Below are 20,086 nucleotides of genomic sequence, written 5' to 3' on the forward strand. Positions count from 1 at the left end.
AAAAAAATGAAACCCTTTCTGACCTCCCAACCTAACTCTATAATCTCTCCAGCATTTGACAAAAACATTATCAAAGTTTTCCTGTTATTAGACCCAGTCCTCAGCTGCTGGAGCCCCTATTGCCTGTTGTTCTTCTTTCAGGATTTGGTGCCTGCTCAGGGCAGCCAGTTTTCAACCTTGTGTATTTAGGATAGTGATATCCACCCAGATCACAGCTTAATTTGTTTTATAAGAAAATATAATGATGTTTTACCAAGCTAAGAGCATCAGCACATTTTGAAATTGAGTCTTTCTTTCCAAGGTGCCTCTGCTGGACAGAGTGTTTTTACTGTAAGCTTTCTTGTCAACAACTGTAACTCTTCAAGAACAATATTGTTCTGTTGGTATTATCATGTGGCCTAATAGGTCATAAGACCATGCTGCTAAGGGTTTTCTAAGTGATCAACCTAAACTCAAAACTCTTGCTGTTCTTCATATTGTCGATGTGAAACTCTTATTGGAGAAGAAACCACTCGGGAAGTTGTTAGCTCCAAAGCCTTCTATTCTCATCCTAAAAGGTGTCTGTCTTGCCTTATTAGGAATCTGGGAACTGAAAAGAGAAGAGATTACCCTGTTGAGAGAGCTGGGAAGTGGCCAGTTTGGAGTAGTCCATCTGGGCAAGTGGAAGGGGCAGTATGATGTTGCCATTAAGATGATCAAGGAGGGTTCCATGTCAGAAGACGAATTCTTCCAAGAGGCTCAGACCATGATGTAAGTTTCTTCTGAGGAAAAGCAGTTCAGCCCTCGGCATGGGAGGACATTCTTGCTAACTGGCCTAAGTCTAACACTTGCAAGGCCTGTAGCAAGAATCTGCATATCATAATAGATATAAGTATACTTACAAGTTACAAATCAAGCTAACACACTGTTAAATAAAATCGGTTCTGTGCTCTTGCTTTTACAAGTAGATCTTCATGACGATCTGAAAGGCTCTATTCAAATTTAATATTCTGAAGACTAGAGAAAACAGCCTTTGGCCCACAGCCCCCACAAACTCCCTACCTCCTGTTTCTCCTCCCAACCCCTGCTCCATCCTGAACTGTACTCAGTACTTGTGTGCAAACAGAGCATTCTGGATACCCAAGAACCCTCTGAGTCTCCCACAAACAATTATTAGCTAATTATCTTGGTTAGGTAGGCACACCAACAGTGTGCCTCACTCCTGAGGGAACAGACCCTAAAAGAATCTGCACAAGTCCTGGAGGGGGCCTCAGGACTATGTGGACAGGAGATTACAGAATCCTGGTACCTTAAGGGTGGTGGAGAAAGGTGTGTACAGATTCTGAGAGAACATGTGTCCTTGGTCCTCTGAGAAGTTACATGGTGGAATGAGGAACATAGTGGGTTCCTGTAAAGTACATGTCTGAGGGCAAGAGCCTCTAGTGGCCAGGACTAAGGCAATACTGAAAACTAATGCCCAATGGACAGTATCCTGGTGCCTTCGATACAGTCTAATAAATCCCTTTTTCAATGTATTTTTTCCTCACTGATAATCAAGATATTCTTCCTAACAGGCCTCAGCTCAAGTACAGTCTGCAATTCTTGGCAATACATATGTATACATATGTTCTCTTTCTCTCTCTCTCTCCTCCCACCCCTATGCAAGTACAAAGAATTAATTTAATGAATCTCTCTCTTCTTCCCAACATGGTGAATCAGACTCTAATCAGACTGAGGGTAAAGGGTAACCAATAAAGGGTAACCAATCATTCAGCTTTGCCTGACACTTCCATGGTTTTAGCACTAAAGGTCCTGTGTCCTGGGCAACCCCCCGCCCCCAATTACCAGGCAAACTGGGACAGCTGGTCACCCTACTTTTTTGGAAATAAGCAGCATGATATAAACAAGAAAACACCACCAAAGCAAGACTTTGGTCAAAGATAATGAAGTCACAAACCCTAGCCTGCTACAGAGTAATAGTCCTTTTAATTTTTTTACTTAAACACTCACATGGTATTTACAGATATCTACCTGAGCACTTTATAAATGTTAACACGTTTAAGACTCATAAGGAGCCTATGACGGATGCACCATTGTCATCTTTGTGCTATAGGAAACTGAAGCACAGAAATGTTCAATAACTTCCCCAAGGTCACCAAGCTGGTTTAAGTGGCAGAACAGAACTGCAGTCAGGCAGACACTCTAGTGGCCATTTCCCTAGTCATCCCTTTATGAAGGCCAGGGATACCAGGAGAGTCAGAACAATCATTTTTACCACAATTGCTGAATGGTTTGGAAGCAGAGGGCCTGTATGCATACAAGCTTTTGGCTAGGGCTGGCTTCATGGGCATGAAACCTGCACAGCTTTGAGAACCCAGGCCCTTACAAGGGCTCCACACTTGGTTTAAAGCTGTGCTCTCACCATCCTGAAATTCTTAATTATTCTTAAATAAGCTCCTCTGCCTTTTCACTTTGCTCTGATGCCTGCAAATTGTGTAGCTCATTGTTTTCAGCAATTGGGCCATCATAAAACTGGAGAGGGTGGCCCTGATGCCTCCCTTTTGTAGGACAGAAAAATCTGGCAGAAACTCCCTTAGGCTCATGGGGTAACCTCCATGTCCTGTGGAACTTTGAAACATAATTTTTTCTGTTAGAAGGTCGGTAATCATAGAGAATCATAAAAAGTCATTGAGAAATCATGTAGTCATAAAAAAGAGGTCAAACTATACCATGAGGAGAATGTTGAATTCTACATCTAATGGTCAAACCAAAACCCAGCAGGTCGTGGGTACTAGTTGGCATGGTGTTTCTGCCATTTGCCCCCAGTGAGTGACAAAACTTGCTCAAAGAATAGATTTCATTGGGTGATAGACCTGTGTCCTGTCACAAGTCTTCCCTCTTAAGAGAGAGTTGCTGAGTACCATTAAGGTCTCTACAGTTGCTGAAAGACATGTAACTGGTCTCACTGCCCTGAGTAACATGATAAGTCATTTTTCTATAGTTAAAAACTAAACATTTAATAAGGCAAATAAAAACTAAATATTTAATAAGTCCTCAATTAAAACATTTAAAAGTTGACATGTTACATTTAGGTTTACTTTATACATCTGAACATTAAACAATCATCCTGTAAATTGATAAGAATAAATTACATAAGGATAAGTTGATGAACATCTTAACAGCTAACTTTCCATCCGTCATGACATACCAAAAGCACTATGTCATGCAGTTACTATTTTCTAAATTGATTATTGAAGAAGTAATATACAATAATGTGAAATGCGTTTTTAATGCCTAATCTCATTTCCCTAACATAGCAACAACCAGTATTTTCATTTTATCTACACCCTTTATATTCAGATGCAATTGTTTTAGAAATATTTAGACATAAAAGTTAGATACTTTAAAATGGAAGTATGTGATATGTAGTTGTAGTTTCTTCCAAAATAGTCATGGAAGTTCTCAAGATGCCATAAGACTAAACAGGATTTGCAAGGCACCAGACACTGCTTCCCTGCTTCTCTGTACAAAAGTTGAACACAGCACCCCAAACCACTAAGTTGCTGCTGGGTTGCCGATTTCCAATATGAGACAGCATGTTTTTTACCTCCAAAGGCTAACGTTCCCAGAATAAAATCCAAAACTTTCCTCTTTCTCTGTTCAAGTAGGAGCAGGGAGTGGGGGTGGATTCAAACAAAGAAAACCTAAGAGTGATTCTTATTCAGGACATCTAGAAAATTGAGTGTGCAAATCCAATACTGAACTTTGAAAATCTGTTGTTTCCAGGAAACTCAACCACCCAAAGCTGGTGAAATTCTATGGAGTGTGCTCAAAGAGATACCCTATATACATAGTAACTGAATATATAACCAATGGCTGCTTGCTTAATTATCTGAAGAGTCATGGGAAAGCACTTGAACCCTACCAGCTCTTAGAAATGTGTTATGATGTTTGTGAAGGCATGGCCTTCCTGGAGAGCCACCAGTTCATACATCGGGACTTGGTAAGCAAAGCCACTGGAAACAAAGAAAGAAAAAAAAAGCAATCCACAGTTCCCACCTTCAGCAATGGAGCCTTTGGTAGGAATGGCAAGAAGGCCACTTTTGCTTTTTGCTCAGTTATGACTTGCTTAAGTATATGACAGTTTGTGATTAAAAAATCACAATTTCACCCTGGCTGGTGTGGGTCAGTGGATTCAGCGATGGCCTGTGAACTAAAGACCAGAGGGTCAGTGGTTTGATTCCCAGATGGGGCACATGCCTGGGTTTCAGGCATGTAACCTGGGACACAGGCCAGGTCCACAGTTGGGGGAGCCTGAGAAGCAACAACACATTAATGTTCCTCTCCCTCTCTTTCTCTAAAAGTAAATAAATAAAATCTTTTTAAAAATCAAAATTTCAAAATAAAATATTTGAAGTATAGAGAAGACAGAAAAAGTGCAAGAAGCCATCAAGATCTATGTGGTTGTGTTGTGGTTTGAAGGAAAAGAGATGGAAACGAGAGATTTTGGTCAATTTAGTGCTTCTTGGAACCATTAAACCCAAGTTGACCTTTACTCTGGGAAAGGCTTGGTGCTAAAGTGGTCATTTAATCCAAAACCAAAACCAGAAAGAAATGAAACTTGGGTATGTCTTTGGGTCAGAATGGGAGTGGAGAAGTGTTCTGCTTGGTATGCACTGGTATCTGTCTTTAGAGATTTTCTTGTGCTGAACAGCACGCATGCCATACCCACTAGGCAAGTGTATTCTGAGCCTCTGGTGCAGCATTTATACCTTAAGAGCACATGTAACTGCACGGGATCCTAGTGGTTTAAGAGGAACCCCTAGAACCGATTTCCTCCTTCTCATTGAGGAGCTCATATTCTGTATTTAATGGGAAATATTTTGTGTGTTTGACAAGGATGGATGCCTGGATGAAAAATACTTATGGGAGCACGTTTTCACTTTGTATAATTGAAAATTGCAAAGGGAAAAAAAGATGACTTCCCAACATTTGGAGTTTTGATAGACAATCTTAGATTTTGCTGAGAATTCTCCCAAAGGGAAGAAAAATGTCAGCTTTTGATGTCAGAAGATTCACAGTTACTTTTACTATATGACAAAATTTTTTTGTTTTCTCCAAAGGCTGCTCGGAACTGCTTGGTAGACAGTGATCTGTCTGTGAAAGTATCTGACTTTGGAATGACAAGGTAAGCCAGTTCCAAAGGGGCAACCAGTGAAAGGGGGATTTCCACTTTCATCTCAATGTCATCGTAATTGAAGGCCCTGTGGAGATACAGAATGTGCTCTGAATTGGAGGCTTGGAAACCTGGATCCCCTCCCCTATACAACCTCTGAATACCTATGAAACACAGGTCATACTTTTCCTCATCTGTAAGATGAACTTGTACTTTAGAAATTACCCAAAGTTCCTTTTACTTCTTTCAACACCTTAATATTTTCTAAACTTGCAAATAAACTCAACGAAAGATTCTAAATATTTAAATATAACATACTACAGTCAGATGATTTGGATAAATAATGTGTGTATAGACAGAGAGACAGTCAATGAACTCTCCTTTAGTACTGTTGGGTGGGGGGCGGTTCTTAATATATATTCAAATGGGTAGAGCATTAACACTAGGACATTTTTTGTTATCATGGCATTAAATTTTTCTGAGGCTCTCCAGATGGTTCTCCAGATGTTCCATCACCACTTAATTCTTTGGAGAATCATTTTTATTATAATAGCACTTTAAAAGAGTCTTCGATTCCCTAATTCTGAATCCTCATATAATTTAAGCCTCAAAGCCAGTTTTCATAACTTTACATAGGAAATGAAGGCATACATGCTGGCCATTCCATTCAATAAACATTTGTCGAGTTTATGCTAGACACCTTGGTCTTTGGGACATACTGATGTGCATGGGATAGTCCCTACCCTCAAAATGCCCACAGTTGCTCTAAAGGGCAAGTTGATGTCCTGGACATTGTGACAAAACACAGCTATAAAATTGTGCTGACTCAACATAAACTTGTGTAATTCTGAGAAGGAATAATGCAGTTTCACAGAGATCTGAAGAGCTGACCAAGACCAGCTCTGTGTTTAGCAAACATATCCCTAAAACAACATAGGAGAATCTGTTTCTTTAAGTATTCCCCCAAATTTGGTACTAGGGAGTGCTCTTCTTCTGGGAACCCTCAATATTGCAAGATATCCCTTTAGCTGTGTGCTACTTGCCATCACTCCAACCACCATACACCGAGTCTTCTCGGTGAAGGGATATCTTCACTGAGACATGCCATGTGTATAGCTCTCCCCAGTGCAAGAGAAAAAGCTGCTCTTTGCTTTGCAGGGCAGGGAGTGGCTCCCAGAACAGGGTTGGTCCCAACCTTGTTCTAAAAGTAAAAATATTGACTGTGAGAACAGTACACAGGGCATATACCTCAAGTTCTTTGTTGCTTAGGAAGAGGAACACGGGGTCTTGCTCTGAATAAGGGATCCTGGGGGCCATGCACCAGGCCCTTTTGGTCACGAAGCTCTGTGTCACATGGTTCAGCTGCCCGTGGCTTAACTTTGTCCTGATGATTTGAAGGAAGGGTTAAGCTGTAAGCATATCCCAGCATGGGGGGGGGGGGTGCCAGTATAGTTTCTGGGTGCCTTGTGATGTCTGAGGAGCTGGGGAGGCCCAGGGAGGAAAGTACAGAAAGTGCCCTATGTAATCATATAAAGGCATTATTTACCATTACTATTATTCATATTTCAAAGTCTGACTTGTCAAACCAGCTTTTTCTGGTGTTTTAACGGACTATAGAAATGATCCCTGAAAGTATAGTCTTCTCTGGTGTTTTAAATTATAGTAACTATCTCTAACACATTTTGATGTGTAAACTTTTCCTATAAACTATATCTAAAATTTCAATTTCCATAATTTTCATTTTGTTATTTTATTATTTTCCTATTTACGAGTCATTATTTGTTTTTTGTGGCAAATATATGGGATGCCCCTCTATTAATTATATAAATAGTATGGGCTTATTGTGAGAAATATAGCAATGGTGTATAAAGTCAAAAGTAGAATTTGCCCCTCCCCTTTACCCCATTTTCAGTACTAGGAGTAACCATTGCTGACACACTTGGTGGATGTCCTTCCATACCTGATTCCCAGGTATAACCAATCACACACACAAATAAGTACATTTACTGTTTATTTCCACAAAGGTGGAAAAAATCCTGTATACTTGATTTTACACATAACCATATACCCTAGGCTTCTATTTATTTTGCTAAATATAGACCTATCTGACTTTCAATGGCTGCATATTATTCTATAGTATTGATGTACCGTATAATATTTCATCGCTCCTTAGCATGTGGAGATTAAGATTGCTTCTATTTTTATCATTATTATAATGAGAGTGTAGTGAATGTCTTTGACCTTATAATTTTACGGTCTTTATTTCTCCATAGGATATTGTTGTCCATCATTATTTATAACAGCAGAAGACCAGGCACTGTTTCCACAGTTAAACAAATTATGCTAATCCATAAAGAGAACGTTCAGCTACTAAACATGATGCTGCAGATTAAAATGTAACCACAGTATCTATGGCAAAATAGATATCAAGAACAATGGCAAAATGTTTTTGATATGCCATTAAAGAAAAAATAAAAGCAAGTTTAAATATGGTAGAAATCCAATTTTGTTCAAGTTATATATAGAAAAAAAAGACTGGAAAGTATAGCAAAACTGTATCACTAGTGGTAGAATTACAGGTCATCTTTGGGGTGAGATTCTTAGTGATGTTATGTTTATATTTTTGTGTTTTTCTAAATTTAGCAAACATTTTTCTGTTTTCAAAGTTAGATATCACTTTTTAAAACCTACAAGCCATAAGCAACCTCTAGGAAACTACCGGTGAAAGGAGGGGAAAGGTCCAGAACACCGAGGCAATCAGCTGAGACTGGCTGCCTCTATGTCCTTCATCAGCCTGTCCCGCCTGCCACAAGGCAACGGCGGCCAGCAGAGTTCTTCCCATTTTGCACAACCAAAGGCTTAAGGTCTGTATTGATGTTTTCCCCCACAGGTATGTTCTTGATGACCAGTATGTCAGTTCAGTAGGAACAAAGTTTCCGGTTAAGTGGTCAGCCCCAGAAGTGTTTCACTACTTCAAATACAGCAGCAAGTCAGACATATGGGCATTCGGTAAGAATGTGGCCACACAGGCCCCAGCCCCATTTCACAAGCTAGTTTCCACAACAGGAAACCACAAGAGAAGCAACACCCATTTTTAGCAAAAGCCCTGAGCACTTACAAAATTACCTATAGACAAGCAAGTGGTAAAAGAAAAAATATTTCCTTGGGTCAGTATTAGGATGTGTACCACATATTCTTTTTATTTTTTTAATGCTTTTACAAGGATTTATTTATGTACTTATTTTTAGAGAGAGGGGAAGTGGGGGAGATAGAGAGGGAGAGAAACATCAATATGTGGTTGCCTCTCACATGCCCCCACCCTGGGGACCTGGCCCGCAACCCAGGCATGTGCCCGACTGGGAATCAAACCAGTTACTATTTGGTTCACAGGCCGGCACTCAATCCACTGAGCCACACCAGCCAGGGCAGGATGTGTACCACATACCCTATAATTTGCATCCTGCTACCACCTTCTCATAAAAGCTCTTCTACTGAAGATTTCAAGCAATATTCTAAACAGACTCATTGAAAACTAAAAGCAAGTTTACATGCAGTCTGAAACACTGAAGGGTTTACAGTGGAGTCATCAATTTTTGGCATGAAAACAGCTGCGATAACAATTCCTTCTGAATGGGCCATTTTGAGGGCATGCCTGATGTAAAAACCATATGACTCCAGTGCTCTCTCTGGCCCATACCAATTTCAACTAGTATCCTCACTGAAGTCATAATTTAGATGAGGAATGAGTAAGCCACAGCCCAGGATCAAATCCAGTGGCCTGTGTCTGTAACTAGTTTGATTGGCTCCTGGCCATGCCCATTTGCTCAGCATTGTCTCTGGCTGAGTTTGTGCGACAACAGCTGAGCAGAGCAGTTGCCATAGATACTGCATGCTCCAAAAAATTCTAAAATGCCTCCTATGCAACCATTTATAGAAAAAGTTTACTGAGCTCTATTTTATTCAAAGATCTATATTGAAATTTAGTAAAGATAATTAGAAAACGAATAATTCTTTAATTGTGAGTTTGTAGATTTGCTCATATTTTCTACATTGTAAGGAATGTGAGGCCTATTTATAATCACTGTCAGATGGATCCACAATAAATAATCCAAATTATTATAAAGCTATAGAATGTATTGAATTCAACTCAGACTAATTTCATGCTTGCCTTGGTCCTTAAGCATAATTCGACTTTCTACATGACATCTATAAGGCTGGCTGTCTTTTTAAAAAGCATAATTTAGTTAGCCATTTATTTTTATATGACATGATTTTTAAAAAATAATTATTCCTTTTGTAAAAGTGGTATTGTTCATTGTAAAAAATAATGCAATGTATAAAGAAAAAGGAAAAACCAAAAAGATAGCATTTTGGTGACTATTTGATGTCATTTTGTGCTAATTAACTTGTCAAAATTAGTTTCAATCTCCTTATTTCAGTTGATATGCCTTATGAAAGACACTTTTTAAAAAAAATCAGTATGCTTACTCAAGAGTTCTGCCATGTTTTTGACCAAAATTGCATTATCCACCTTAATTACTCATTTTTGCAGCAGAACTTGGTTTATGACATTTTCTGGTTGTTTTCAAAACTAAATTTATTCTCAAATAATCTGTTCCCAATAAAGGTATTCAAAATGAACCAGAGCCTCTGAAAGCAACTCTGAAAGAGTAGCTGCAAAGATATTTTAAGCAATGAAATTAGTCTCCAGATAAGTGGATATCATCCCAAAGAAAAGTGTTGTAAAGGGAGCAACACGCTTTTAGATGGTTGTTTTAGAATGGATTTTTAATGCATCACAATAACTTGCAATATTATTTTATTGTAAACATTTTACATAAAACCTGCACCCCTAAAAGGCAAAGATGTTTTTGAAAGTGGTACTTCAGTTATGGTTCTAGAACAATTTTCCTCCTTCTTACATCTTTCTGGTTTTCCACGTTTTGGCAGCTGGCTCACTATTGAAATTCTCTGGCTTGGCTATAAGTATGATGGCAAATGGCCATTTGAAGAAGAGTTGAAATGCCCTATGCTCTTTTTAGTGTTCTACATGTTTTATCCTGTTTAATCCTCATGGCAACTATATGATGTGCAAATATCCGCATAGTCTAGATAGGGAAACTGACAGAGGGTAAGAAATTTTCCCAGCCTCTAAAGGCCAGAACTGGGCCTCAAAGGCCACATCTGACAGATCCCAATGCTAGCCTCTGACCACCATGACCAGAACTCAGGTTTTTCTTCTTTTTCTTTTTAAGATTTTGTTTATTTCTTTTCAGAACGAGAAGAAGGGAAGGAGAAAGAGAGGGAGAGGAACACCTGTAAGAGAAATATAGATTGGTTGCCTTTCACACGCCCCCTACTGGGGACCTGGCCTGCAACCCAGGCATGTGCCCAGTCAAACTGGTGACCCTTTTGGTTTGCAGGCCAGCGCTCAATCCACTGAGCGACACTAGCCAGGGCAACCAGAACTCAGTTTCTTAACCTGGAGTTCATGATGCCCTGGCTGGGGGACTGCTGACACCCAGAAACCGAATACAAAAATGCTGTGCTTTCATTTTGCCAAGGGAGAGCCAACGGCTTTTATCAGATTCTCAAAAGGATACCCAGTCCACAGAATATTATGAACCACTGTAGCATTAAGAAAAGGAGCAATGCTGTCAATGATTTTATCTTTAAATTTCCACTGAGAGGTAATTTGTGCAATGAAACTGTTTCACACAACTGCCAAGATAAAGGGAAAGGGTGATCAATCAATTACTCCTAAGGACTAGAGCCGTGAGGTTTGTGGGTTTACTGAAGCCCTGGTGCTTCCCTGAAGCAGTCCAAGAATCTTGGCTCCAAGTAGCTCCCACTGAAGCTGCCTTTGGCATTTACCCATTTACCAGCAAGAAAAGACGTCTAGCTCTCAGGGTATATGGAGGAGTGACCCTGGGTCCAGAAGTGATGGTACAGACCCACCCTTCATACCTTGTCCTTTCTGCTAGCATTCATTTCCCAGGGTTCCCTCACTCTGAGCCATAGCCTTCCCGACCTTGCATGTGTGAAGCTCATTCAAGAAACTCCGTACCTTCTGACATCAACTCTCTTTCTTTGTTGTCTGCTGGCCACACCTGGGTATCATGCAGGGATCCTGATGTGGGAAGTGTTCAGCCTGGGGAAGCAGCCTTATGACTTATACGACAACTCCCAGGTGGTTGTGAAGGTCTCCCAGGGCCACAGGCTCTACCGACCCAAACTGGCATCGGACACCATCTACCAGATCATGTACAGCTGCTGGCATGAGGCAAGTACACCACCAGGGGAGCTGGGTGCTGTGTCACCATTAGGCAAAGCATTGTTGAGAAGAGGCTCCTGCTACAAATCAGGTGTAAATGGCCCTGGACCTCTGGCCTCCAAGTGTTTGTAATTGAAAACAAGCAAGGCAGGTGCTGACAGTTTAGCGAACAACTTATGTCCAGCACTGTTCCACAAACTTCATAAATATTAGCTTGTTTATTCACCAGGAAACATGCTATGAGGTAGGTGCTATTATCATGGCTGAAACTAACAGAAGGGCGAACAGACCCAGAGAGGTTAGGTAACTTGCCCAAGGCCGCACAGCTATTAACAGGCTGGCTGGCTAGTCTTGGCAGTCCTTGTTCTTAACGACACTATGGGGTCTCTCCTCGAGTAGAAAATATCTATCAGAAAACTTACAACCACATGTAGAGAACACAGAATGGGCATAATTCTGTTCTCTCTTCCTGTGCTCCCCAAATACTGAATAAAAACACTCCCCGCGAGTGAGGAATAAGTATCTTTGAGTGTGCACATGGAACTGAAATGGCAAGAAATTGATTTGCCTTTACAGAACTCAGAACTGTCTTTACATGCGCACACACACACAGTGGGACTGAAAAACCCAGTTTATAGTTATAATATATCACATATATATATATATATATATATATATATATATATATATAACTATAGTGATATATTATACATGTATAATACAAATATAAGCAAGTACAGAACTTACTGCTGCCATCACCTGTCAGATGGAGACAAGGACCAAACAAGTGGTTGTGAGTCGAAGCCAGATTTCCTTGGCCTTCCCCACTCCAGCTGCAGGGCCTAGGGCTGCACTGTCAGATGGGGGGGCGGTGCCCTGAGCAGGCAGGAACAGCCTTCCTCCCACAGCTGCTCCTCACAAGTATGTGAATTGTGGCAGAATCCATTGAGAGGGGTTTGCAGAAACAATCCCCAGCTGAAGGTTCTGCATATAGTGAGCATTTGGTACATTTGAGTTCCCCATCTTTTTACATTTTATTTTGCAACTTTTGGAAAAACATTCACAATTTCCATTGGATTCCAATTTATCTTTTCTGTACTTATTTTCACAAAATAAGTATGCATGTATGTGTGTATTTTTGTTTGCCTTTCTTCCATACCAAAAATGAACCAAATTTCTCTCCCTGCGTGTTGCCTCTCTGTTCCTGTTTTCCCACAATCTCGCCACATAGGCCATTGTCAAGCTTCTGAATTTATGCCCGTCTGATAGATGAGAAATGGCATTTAGTGCAGCTTTCACATGTCCGTCTGTCATTAAGAATTAGGTATATTTTTAAGGACATCTGAGTATCTTTCTGAGAATGACATGCCTTGCCTTTTCTCTGTTTTTTTCCCCTATCAGGTTATTATTTCTCCCATGTCAGTTTTAAAAACCCACTTATAAAGTGATTGTATTTAGTTTGTATTTTGACTTGGGAAATTTAACATCTTTTTTTTCATCTTGTTTATTGTTGTTCAGGTACACTTGTCTCCATTTTCACCTCGCCACAACCCCCCACCCCACCCATCCCTGCCTTTCACCCTCAAACCTACTCCCTTTGGCTTTGTCCATGTGTCCTTTATGCATGTTCCTTGATGGCCCTTCCCCTATTATCCCCCCCACCTCCCCTCTGGTTATTGTCAGTTTGTTTTTGTTTTTGTTTTCATTTAAACTTTTGTTTTTAGATTTTATTTATTTATTTATCTTTAGAGGGGAAGGAGAGAGGGAGAGAAACATCAATGTATGGTTGCCTTTTGTGGTTCCCCTGCTGGGAAATGGCCTGCAGGGAACCAGCCTGCAACCCAGGCATGTGCCCTGACTGGGAATCGAACCGCGATCCTCTGGTTGGCAGGCTTGTGCTCAATCCATTGAGCTACACCAACCAGGCTCAGTTTGTTTTTTAATTCAATGTTTTTTATTATGTTATTGATTTGTCCTATTCAAGAACAAGCAATGTTTTTCTATGTGTTCAAGTCTAAGCTTGTATTTTTCAGCAGTGCTTTAAAATTTTCCTTATTTGGGGGTTACATTTTTGTTAGTTGTTGTTGCTACTGTAAATGGGGATTTCTCTTTCATTATATCTTCTCACTGATTGTTGTACATATATATGATTGTACAAATATACTACACATATGTTGTACATATATATTGATTTTATATGTTAATTTTATATACCACTGTCCTGGTGAATTCCTTTATTACTTCGGTTAGTTTTATCATTTATTCTCTTGGTTTTTCCAGGCATACAATCATATCTTATGCAAACAAAGATAGCTTTACTTTTTCCTTTCAATTCTTAGGGCTGTAGTTGTGTTTTCTTTAGTAAAAATGTCTGCAGTGTTTCCACATTTTGAAAATAGCTAGCTTTAGGCCTCAGGCATAGATATGTATATATCTTATTTTTAATCACAACTTTCATAAACTAAACCAATGGATTTTTTTCCTTTTATTTAGCTTCCTGAAAAGCGTCCCACATTTCAGCAACTCCTGTCTTCCATTGAACCACTTCGGGAAAAAGATAAGCCTTGAAGAAGAAATTAGATAGATCGGATGGAAAGGAATATAAATATTAGCCAACATCTTCATTCTTTTAAGGAAAGTAGCAAGGCACGCACAGCATAATTTAGCTACTTATTCTTAATGGTATTCTGTGTGCTGATTGTTTTATTGTCTAGAAATGAAGAAGGTAGGAAACAAAAGATATCCTTCAAATGTAGGTCAAATTAGTAATTTTGTTTATGCTGCTCCTAATATTATACTTCCAAGCCTACAGCAGAAGCACATTTTCTGATTGCAGTAGAGAGGAGGCATGTACCATGTGTAAAGTTTGAGCAGAACTGAAAAATTATTTGTTGGGTATTTGTTCTTTTCTTTATATTGTCACTCTCACGATACTAATTAAATATGCTATTAATAAGTACAGAAATGTGGCCATTTGCCTTCATGTTTCTATGTCAATCTTTAGCATACATGAGAATCCATGGAGAGTTTATTAAAACACAGATTCCTAGGAACTACCCCAGGGATTCTGGTAGAGCAGGTCTGAATAAAGCCTTTAACAAGTACCCGGATGTTACTGTGCAGTCAGTCAGAACTGCCCTAGGAGACCTCACTGTGCAGTGGGCATTGTTAGGTGCTCCATAACTGAATCCAACTAACACAATTCTCATCTGCTATTCAGAGTAGAACAACAACTCTTTATGTCGCCATGTACATAAATAGAAAATTAAAGGTGAATAATATTGTTCCATAATAGAGCAAGTTTTAAAAGATGCTAAGGTATAACTTGGTGCCTTCCTCCTTACCATTAACCATTATCAATCTCGACTCAATTATAACCCTGATCTTATATCTAGAATTGATTGGATTGTTGCATTCTATTCCTCCGAAATCCTTGAATTTGGGGCTCTGAAGCTTCTGGGCAGTTTGATAACTGAAGTTTCTATTTCAGTCTCCTATCTTGACAGAAAGGTGCAGAAATATGCATTTAGTTTCTAGCGGCTATTACAAAAACATACTTTTGCTTTAAAACTCTTGCTGGGAATGCCCTTCTTCACAGCCTGCTGCTGAACCCATAGTTTTCATCTCATCTGGAATCTTTTTTAATTTTATTTATTTTTTAAAAATTTTATTGTTGTTCTATTTCTGTTGTCCCAATTTTCTCCCTTTGCCCTCCTCCATCCATCTGCCCCCCCCACCTTGCTCCCACAGGCAGTCCCCACCCTATTGTCCATGTCCATGAGTCATTCATACATGTTCTCTGTCTAGTCCCTCCCCTTCTTTCCACCATGATCCCCACCCCACCCCTCTGGTTGCTGTGAGTCATTTCCACGTTTCCTTGCCTCTGGTTCTATTTTGCTTGTTAGTTTATTTTTGAAGTCTTTCATTGCCATTTCCATAAGGTCAAGAAGGGAAGAGAGAGGTTATGTGGGGGACACTATTACAATGAAAAGACACCCCAATTAAGCCCTGCTACTATGTTCCAGCTTTAAGTTAACAATCTCCCTTAAGAGGAATTTGTACCTTTTCTCATCCCACTCACCCCCTCACTCTCCCCCAGCTGTTTTCAATGATCCCTCTTAGTTATTTGTTTCTTGACATTTAAGTAATGATTCTTTTCAACACAATTGACTTATGATAATAGTCTTCTTTTTTTTTACAGTGGTACACAAATCTCAATTTATATTGAAATGAAATTTTAAAAAGAACCATTAGGGTATTTATATATTCAGTCAGCATTTATTTAGCATGTACTGTGTGCCAGGTGCTTTCCTACCTGAGCAGAAAGGAGGAAGAAGTAACACAGCTCTTCCTTCTTGGTGGATCGCAGTCAGCTCTCTGATCCTGTCTACCAGGGACTGCAGCACCGACTGTGACCCCCCAAGAAAATATTTCCCATATCCAAACTATGTCTTTCTGCTTCCCCCCAGTGAAGGTTGCTTTCCTTTCTGCATATTCTTTCCATGTATTTTTCTAAAAACAATCATCCTTATAATTAACGTAATACATGCTTGTTGCAAAAAAAATCAAACAATACTGAGTTGTCTACTATGAAAAGAAGGCAAAATCTGGCTCAGATGCCTGGCTCCAAAAATCAAGTCAAGCAAAATTTTAATGTACTAGCAGAGTTTTATCAGAAAATAAGTCCAGTGATACTAGGGGTGTTCTGATAAAGGAATAATATGCATACTATTTAAAACATGCATAATATTTTTTAATGCTGCTCAAATGTTTAGCGGTGACACCAGGCATTTATTGTTGTTTTAAACCAGGGGACTGCTTACACTTCTTGGAAGCAAAGAAAAAGTTCATCCTCCCCTGACTTGGCTAACTTGGCTAACCGTCATCATAATCTCTGTTGAATGTATTAAGAACAAAGGTATCTAACATTATGTTGGTCACCACATAGAGTGGGTTGATGGGTAGAGTTTGGGTATCTTCATCTATTTCATCTATTTTAAATCAGTCTTCAGGTATGTAGTGGATACTGGGCTCAGAACTGGCCTCGAGGCTCTGCAATATATATAAAAGGAGCATCCGGTTTGGTTCCTAACCTGAGGGTATACATTATCTTTAACACAACTCATTTTAGGCTGAATTTACAATTGCTTCATACAATAAAGAAAGGTAAGAAATTCAGACACATTCCCAAACACTGGAGAGGTCAAGAGTCCCAGGCATTCAAACAGCAACCTAGCCATCCCTACAAGTGAAAAGAGGACAGAATCCACAGAAACCTCAGTACATAAGCACCCATGAGACCACAGGAGTGTGCAAATATAGTATTTATTGAGTGTCTGCTTTGTGCTCAGCACTACACAGACATTGTGGATAAATACAAAAGATTTAAGAGATTAGGTGCCCATTTCAGAGGGTAACATGCAATTGGGATTTCCATTCACTCCACAGTTAGAGAACAAGGGACATCAGTTTCTACCAGCTGCGCTACGTGGGAGGCATCATGGGGGCCTCAGGAGCTAAATAGCTTGGAAGTAAGGAGGCCACATCTGACACTCTCTGGATTCTTCTCTGTTCCTTAGAATTGCCAACCAGAGGAAGGCATGGTCTTGTCCAATCGTCACTGGGCAAATCACTATAGTACTTAGATTAGGTTAATGTGAAGACCGTGTGTCATCCTGTGCACTTGAATTATAATGAGGTGAACAATGTGTGTCATTCTTAAATCTGCAGCTCCATCAGTTCACGTACACCCTTCCAGATTCCATGCAAGGCTCCTACACTGAATCCCGCCCCATATGCATTTTCCCCCACCTCCAGGAACACAATGGACATTTGCATTTCCATTACCTGTAAATAGCCTGGGAGGCCAAAGGCACACTTTCTCTATTACTCTCAAAGATAAACATTTCTTTTAGGAAACAGGGCAAGGCAAATATTGAGGCAGAAATAAGTAGTAAAAGCAATGCAAGTGAAGAGGCCCTCTCCTCAGCATGTCTTCTTTGGACAAATTTCCTGAACAGGGCCATGGTGGTGATGTTTAATGACATCTTTATAATCTTGTATTTTCTGTACTGTGGAATTAACATTTATGTATAATAAAAAATGATTTTTCTAAAAGGAAGTTTGAACATCATCACCATTTTGGAATCCTGGATTGCTTTCTCCTTTACTCAAATTCACGGAAGAATAAGGATTTTCTTCGCTGCTCGGTTGATTTTTCCTGTTAAATAAAATGAAGTCACCTTAATATAGTGATGTTAGAATGACACCACCTCCCTTGGGCTCCACTGGGCCCAGGCAATGTCACATGTCAACATATAATCATTGGCGTGTTTGTTTGTATATGTCTCCTATTAATGGACTATAAACACCTGCACAGCATTAGGTTCACTTCTTTAGCTTTGGTTGTCACCATGGCTGGCAAAACGTGAGACTCACATTAGCATATGAGCTCTGGAGTCAGAGCGGGGGTCTCTGTGCCTCAGTTTGCCTATTCAGAAAATTATAGCAATTATGTGGAGCCCATGAAATAATGCTGACAGACCTCTGACAGTGCCTGGCGTGTAATCCTCAATAAATATGAACCATTATTATTTTTAGAAACTCGTTGGTTGTTTTAGCCAATTGCCTCACATTAAAGAACTCCCTACTATATCACCATCTTTCAACGTGTGAAAATCACGGTAGGGCAACTTTGTAGTATAACAACCAGCTTCAAAAACTGGCTGTATATTCCAGTCTGTTACTCATTAGCTGTGTAAACTTGAGAATGTTACTTGGCCTCTCCAAATCTCAGTTTTACACGTACATGAAGGTAAGTACACACTTACATCACAGGTTTGCTGAAAACATTAATGTATGAAAATACTGAGCAGGGTAGCCAGTCCTATTTTTACATGTACGTTCCATTAACATGGTGTGTATCATGAAGATGTCCCCAAATAATGTATTTAATGAGTTAACTTTGGAACAGTATTTCATGGGCAAATTTTTAATATGTAGAAGAGTGCTTCTCAGACTGTAATGTGTATGCGGGTCACCCGAGGGGTGATTAACAAGATGAAGATCCTGATTCAACATGTCTACAAGACATTGATAACTTTGGTTGGCTTTATGAAGGGAACTTGAGGCAAAGGTTGACACAGAAACTCTATATATCCTTTTGTGATTTTAAATTTTGAACCCTATGGATACATTCTATTCAATACCTAGTTTTGGAAATGAAGCTACTTTGGGGAAACAAAACACTAGAGTTCTTTAGTACATGTAAAAATTCTATCAAGAACGTATGTAAACAACCCAAGTGTGCACAGAGTTCTTTAGGCGCTAAAACATATTATTACATAAGCCTAACGAAAGTGAATGGTTTGTCAAAACCGGGTGAAAAAAAATCTAGTGACAGAACAAGATTATAAACCATGTCTCGAGTGATTAAAATCAATTAACTTAGATCTTCAGCTCAAGAACAATTAGAGGGCAGTGGGCCCAGGAACGAGGGAGGTAATAGTAAGTCTCCACTACCCAAGGGAGAATGAAGATGATTGAAGAGCAGCAGTTTGAAGCAAATGTCAGAACTCATTCTTAAATGGTTTACACTCCAAACACATTACCCCTGCAGTCTCTAGGGCCATATCTATACTCAGGAGAACTCATCAGCGATGACAGCCCCCTGAGCCAGCCCACTGCTCAGTTTACAGTGCCTGCTGGCAGTAGGGAAATGATGCTGTGGCCAGGATGGAGTTTACCAGGGCATGCTGGTAAACCCCAGGCTGGGCCGCTACTGTGTGGTAGGGCTTGCCAGGAAGGCAAAGCACTGAGGAAATGTGCTAATTGTCTTGTACAACCTACCACTTACTGCAAAATTTCCAGTTAGTTTTCCCTAAACTTTTGTTTTAGGATAGGTAAGTCTAGGAAAGGTCACTTACTTCCTTCGGTCTCTGATCCCAGTGAAGATGAGCACGGCAATACCAATCACTACTACTCCCATCACAACCCCAAAAACAATCAGCCACATGGTGACAGTTGGCTGGTAAGGGGGTTCCAGTGTAGGCTGAATACCCAGAAACTCCAGGCTGTTGTCATCCAGGCGAAAAGCATCATTGATGCGGCCCCGGGACTTCCTATTCACAAAAGCAAAACACTTAGGCAAAAGGAACACTTGAGCAAAATATAATGGGATGTAATTATTTAATTATTTACTCCTTATATTGCTGCTTCTGAAAGAATTTGATAAGGCTTATTTTAAGAATGTAGACATTAAATGGCAATGAAATCAAAGTAGATAACCAGCCCTGGCTTGTGTGGCTCAGTGGACTGAGCACTAGCCTGTGAAGCAAAGGGTCACAGTTCAGTTCCCAGTCAGGGCACATGCCTGGGTTGCAGGCCAGGCCCCCAGTAGCGGATGCCCGAGAGGCAACCACACATTGATGTTTCTCTCTCTTTCTCCCTCCCTTCCTCTTGCTCTAAGAATAAATAAATAATCAAAGAAAATCACCAGGTTCGAGGAAAAAGATATGCTTTAATAGTGATGCACCTTTAATATCTTGCAACCTGGATTAGGTTTGGCAACAGTTTCATTGGACAACTGGTTGCAAGTGTAGAAACGTGCAAGTGGATAGCATTTGTTCACTTGTGATGATTGTGTTGCAACGGCAAAG

At 39.9% G+C, this 20,086-nt stretch overlaps 2 protein-coding genes across 4 annotated transcripts in view; one reads left to right on the plus strand and one right to left on the minus strand.

Moving 5' to 3' along the window:
* The window catches only part of BMX (BMX non-receptor tyrosine kinase), a 50,487-nt gene extending 36,106 nt beyond the window's left edge, over window positions 1-14,381 (plus strand). Inside the window, exons 14-19 of one of the 2 annotated variants that reach the window (XM_037046344.1) lie at window positions 579-750; window positions 3,766-3,982; window positions 5,103-5,167; window positions 8,046-8,164; window positions 11,281-11,438; window positions 13,923-14,381. In XM_037046344.1, the coding sequence (XP_036902239.1) occupies window positions 579-750; window positions 3,766-3,982; window positions 5,103-5,167; window positions 8,046-8,164; window positions 11,281-11,438; window positions 13,923-13,997 (806 nt within the window). In that variant the 3' untranslated portion in view covers window positions 13,998-14,381. Of the gene's footprint in view, window positions 1-578; window positions 751-3,765; window positions 3,983-5,102; window positions 5,168-8,045; window positions 8,165-11,280; window positions 11,439-13,922 lie in introns of those variants that run through there. The other variant, XM_037046345.1, reaches the window with a different exon arrangement.
* A 2,357-nt stretch (window positions 14,382-16,738) lies between these two features.
* The window catches only part of ACE2 (angiotensin converting enzyme 2), a 44,714-nt gene continuing 41,366 nt past the window's right edge, over window positions 16,739-20,086 (minus strand). For both annotated transcript variants that reach the window (XM_037046347.1, XM_037046346.1), the window contains 2 exons: window positions 19,355-19,549; window positions 16,739-17,649 (listed from right to left, as the gene is read on the minus strand). In XM_037046347.1, the coding sequence (XP_036902242.1) occupies window positions 17,541-17,649; window positions 19,355-19,549 (304 nt within the window). In that variant the 3' untranslated portion in view covers window positions 16,739-17,540. The remainder of the gene's footprint in view (window positions 17,650-19,354; window positions 19,550-20,086) is intronic.

This window comes from Sturnira hondurensis, unplaced genomic scaffold, assembly GCF_014824575.4.
Source record: "Sturnira hondurensis isolate 20B ecotype Veracruz unplaced genomic scaffold, ASM1482457v3 Scaffold0005220, whole genome shotgun sequence".
Lineage (NCBI taxonomy): Eukaryota > Metazoa > Chordata > Mammalia > Chiroptera > Phyllostomidae > Sturnira > Sturnira hondurensis.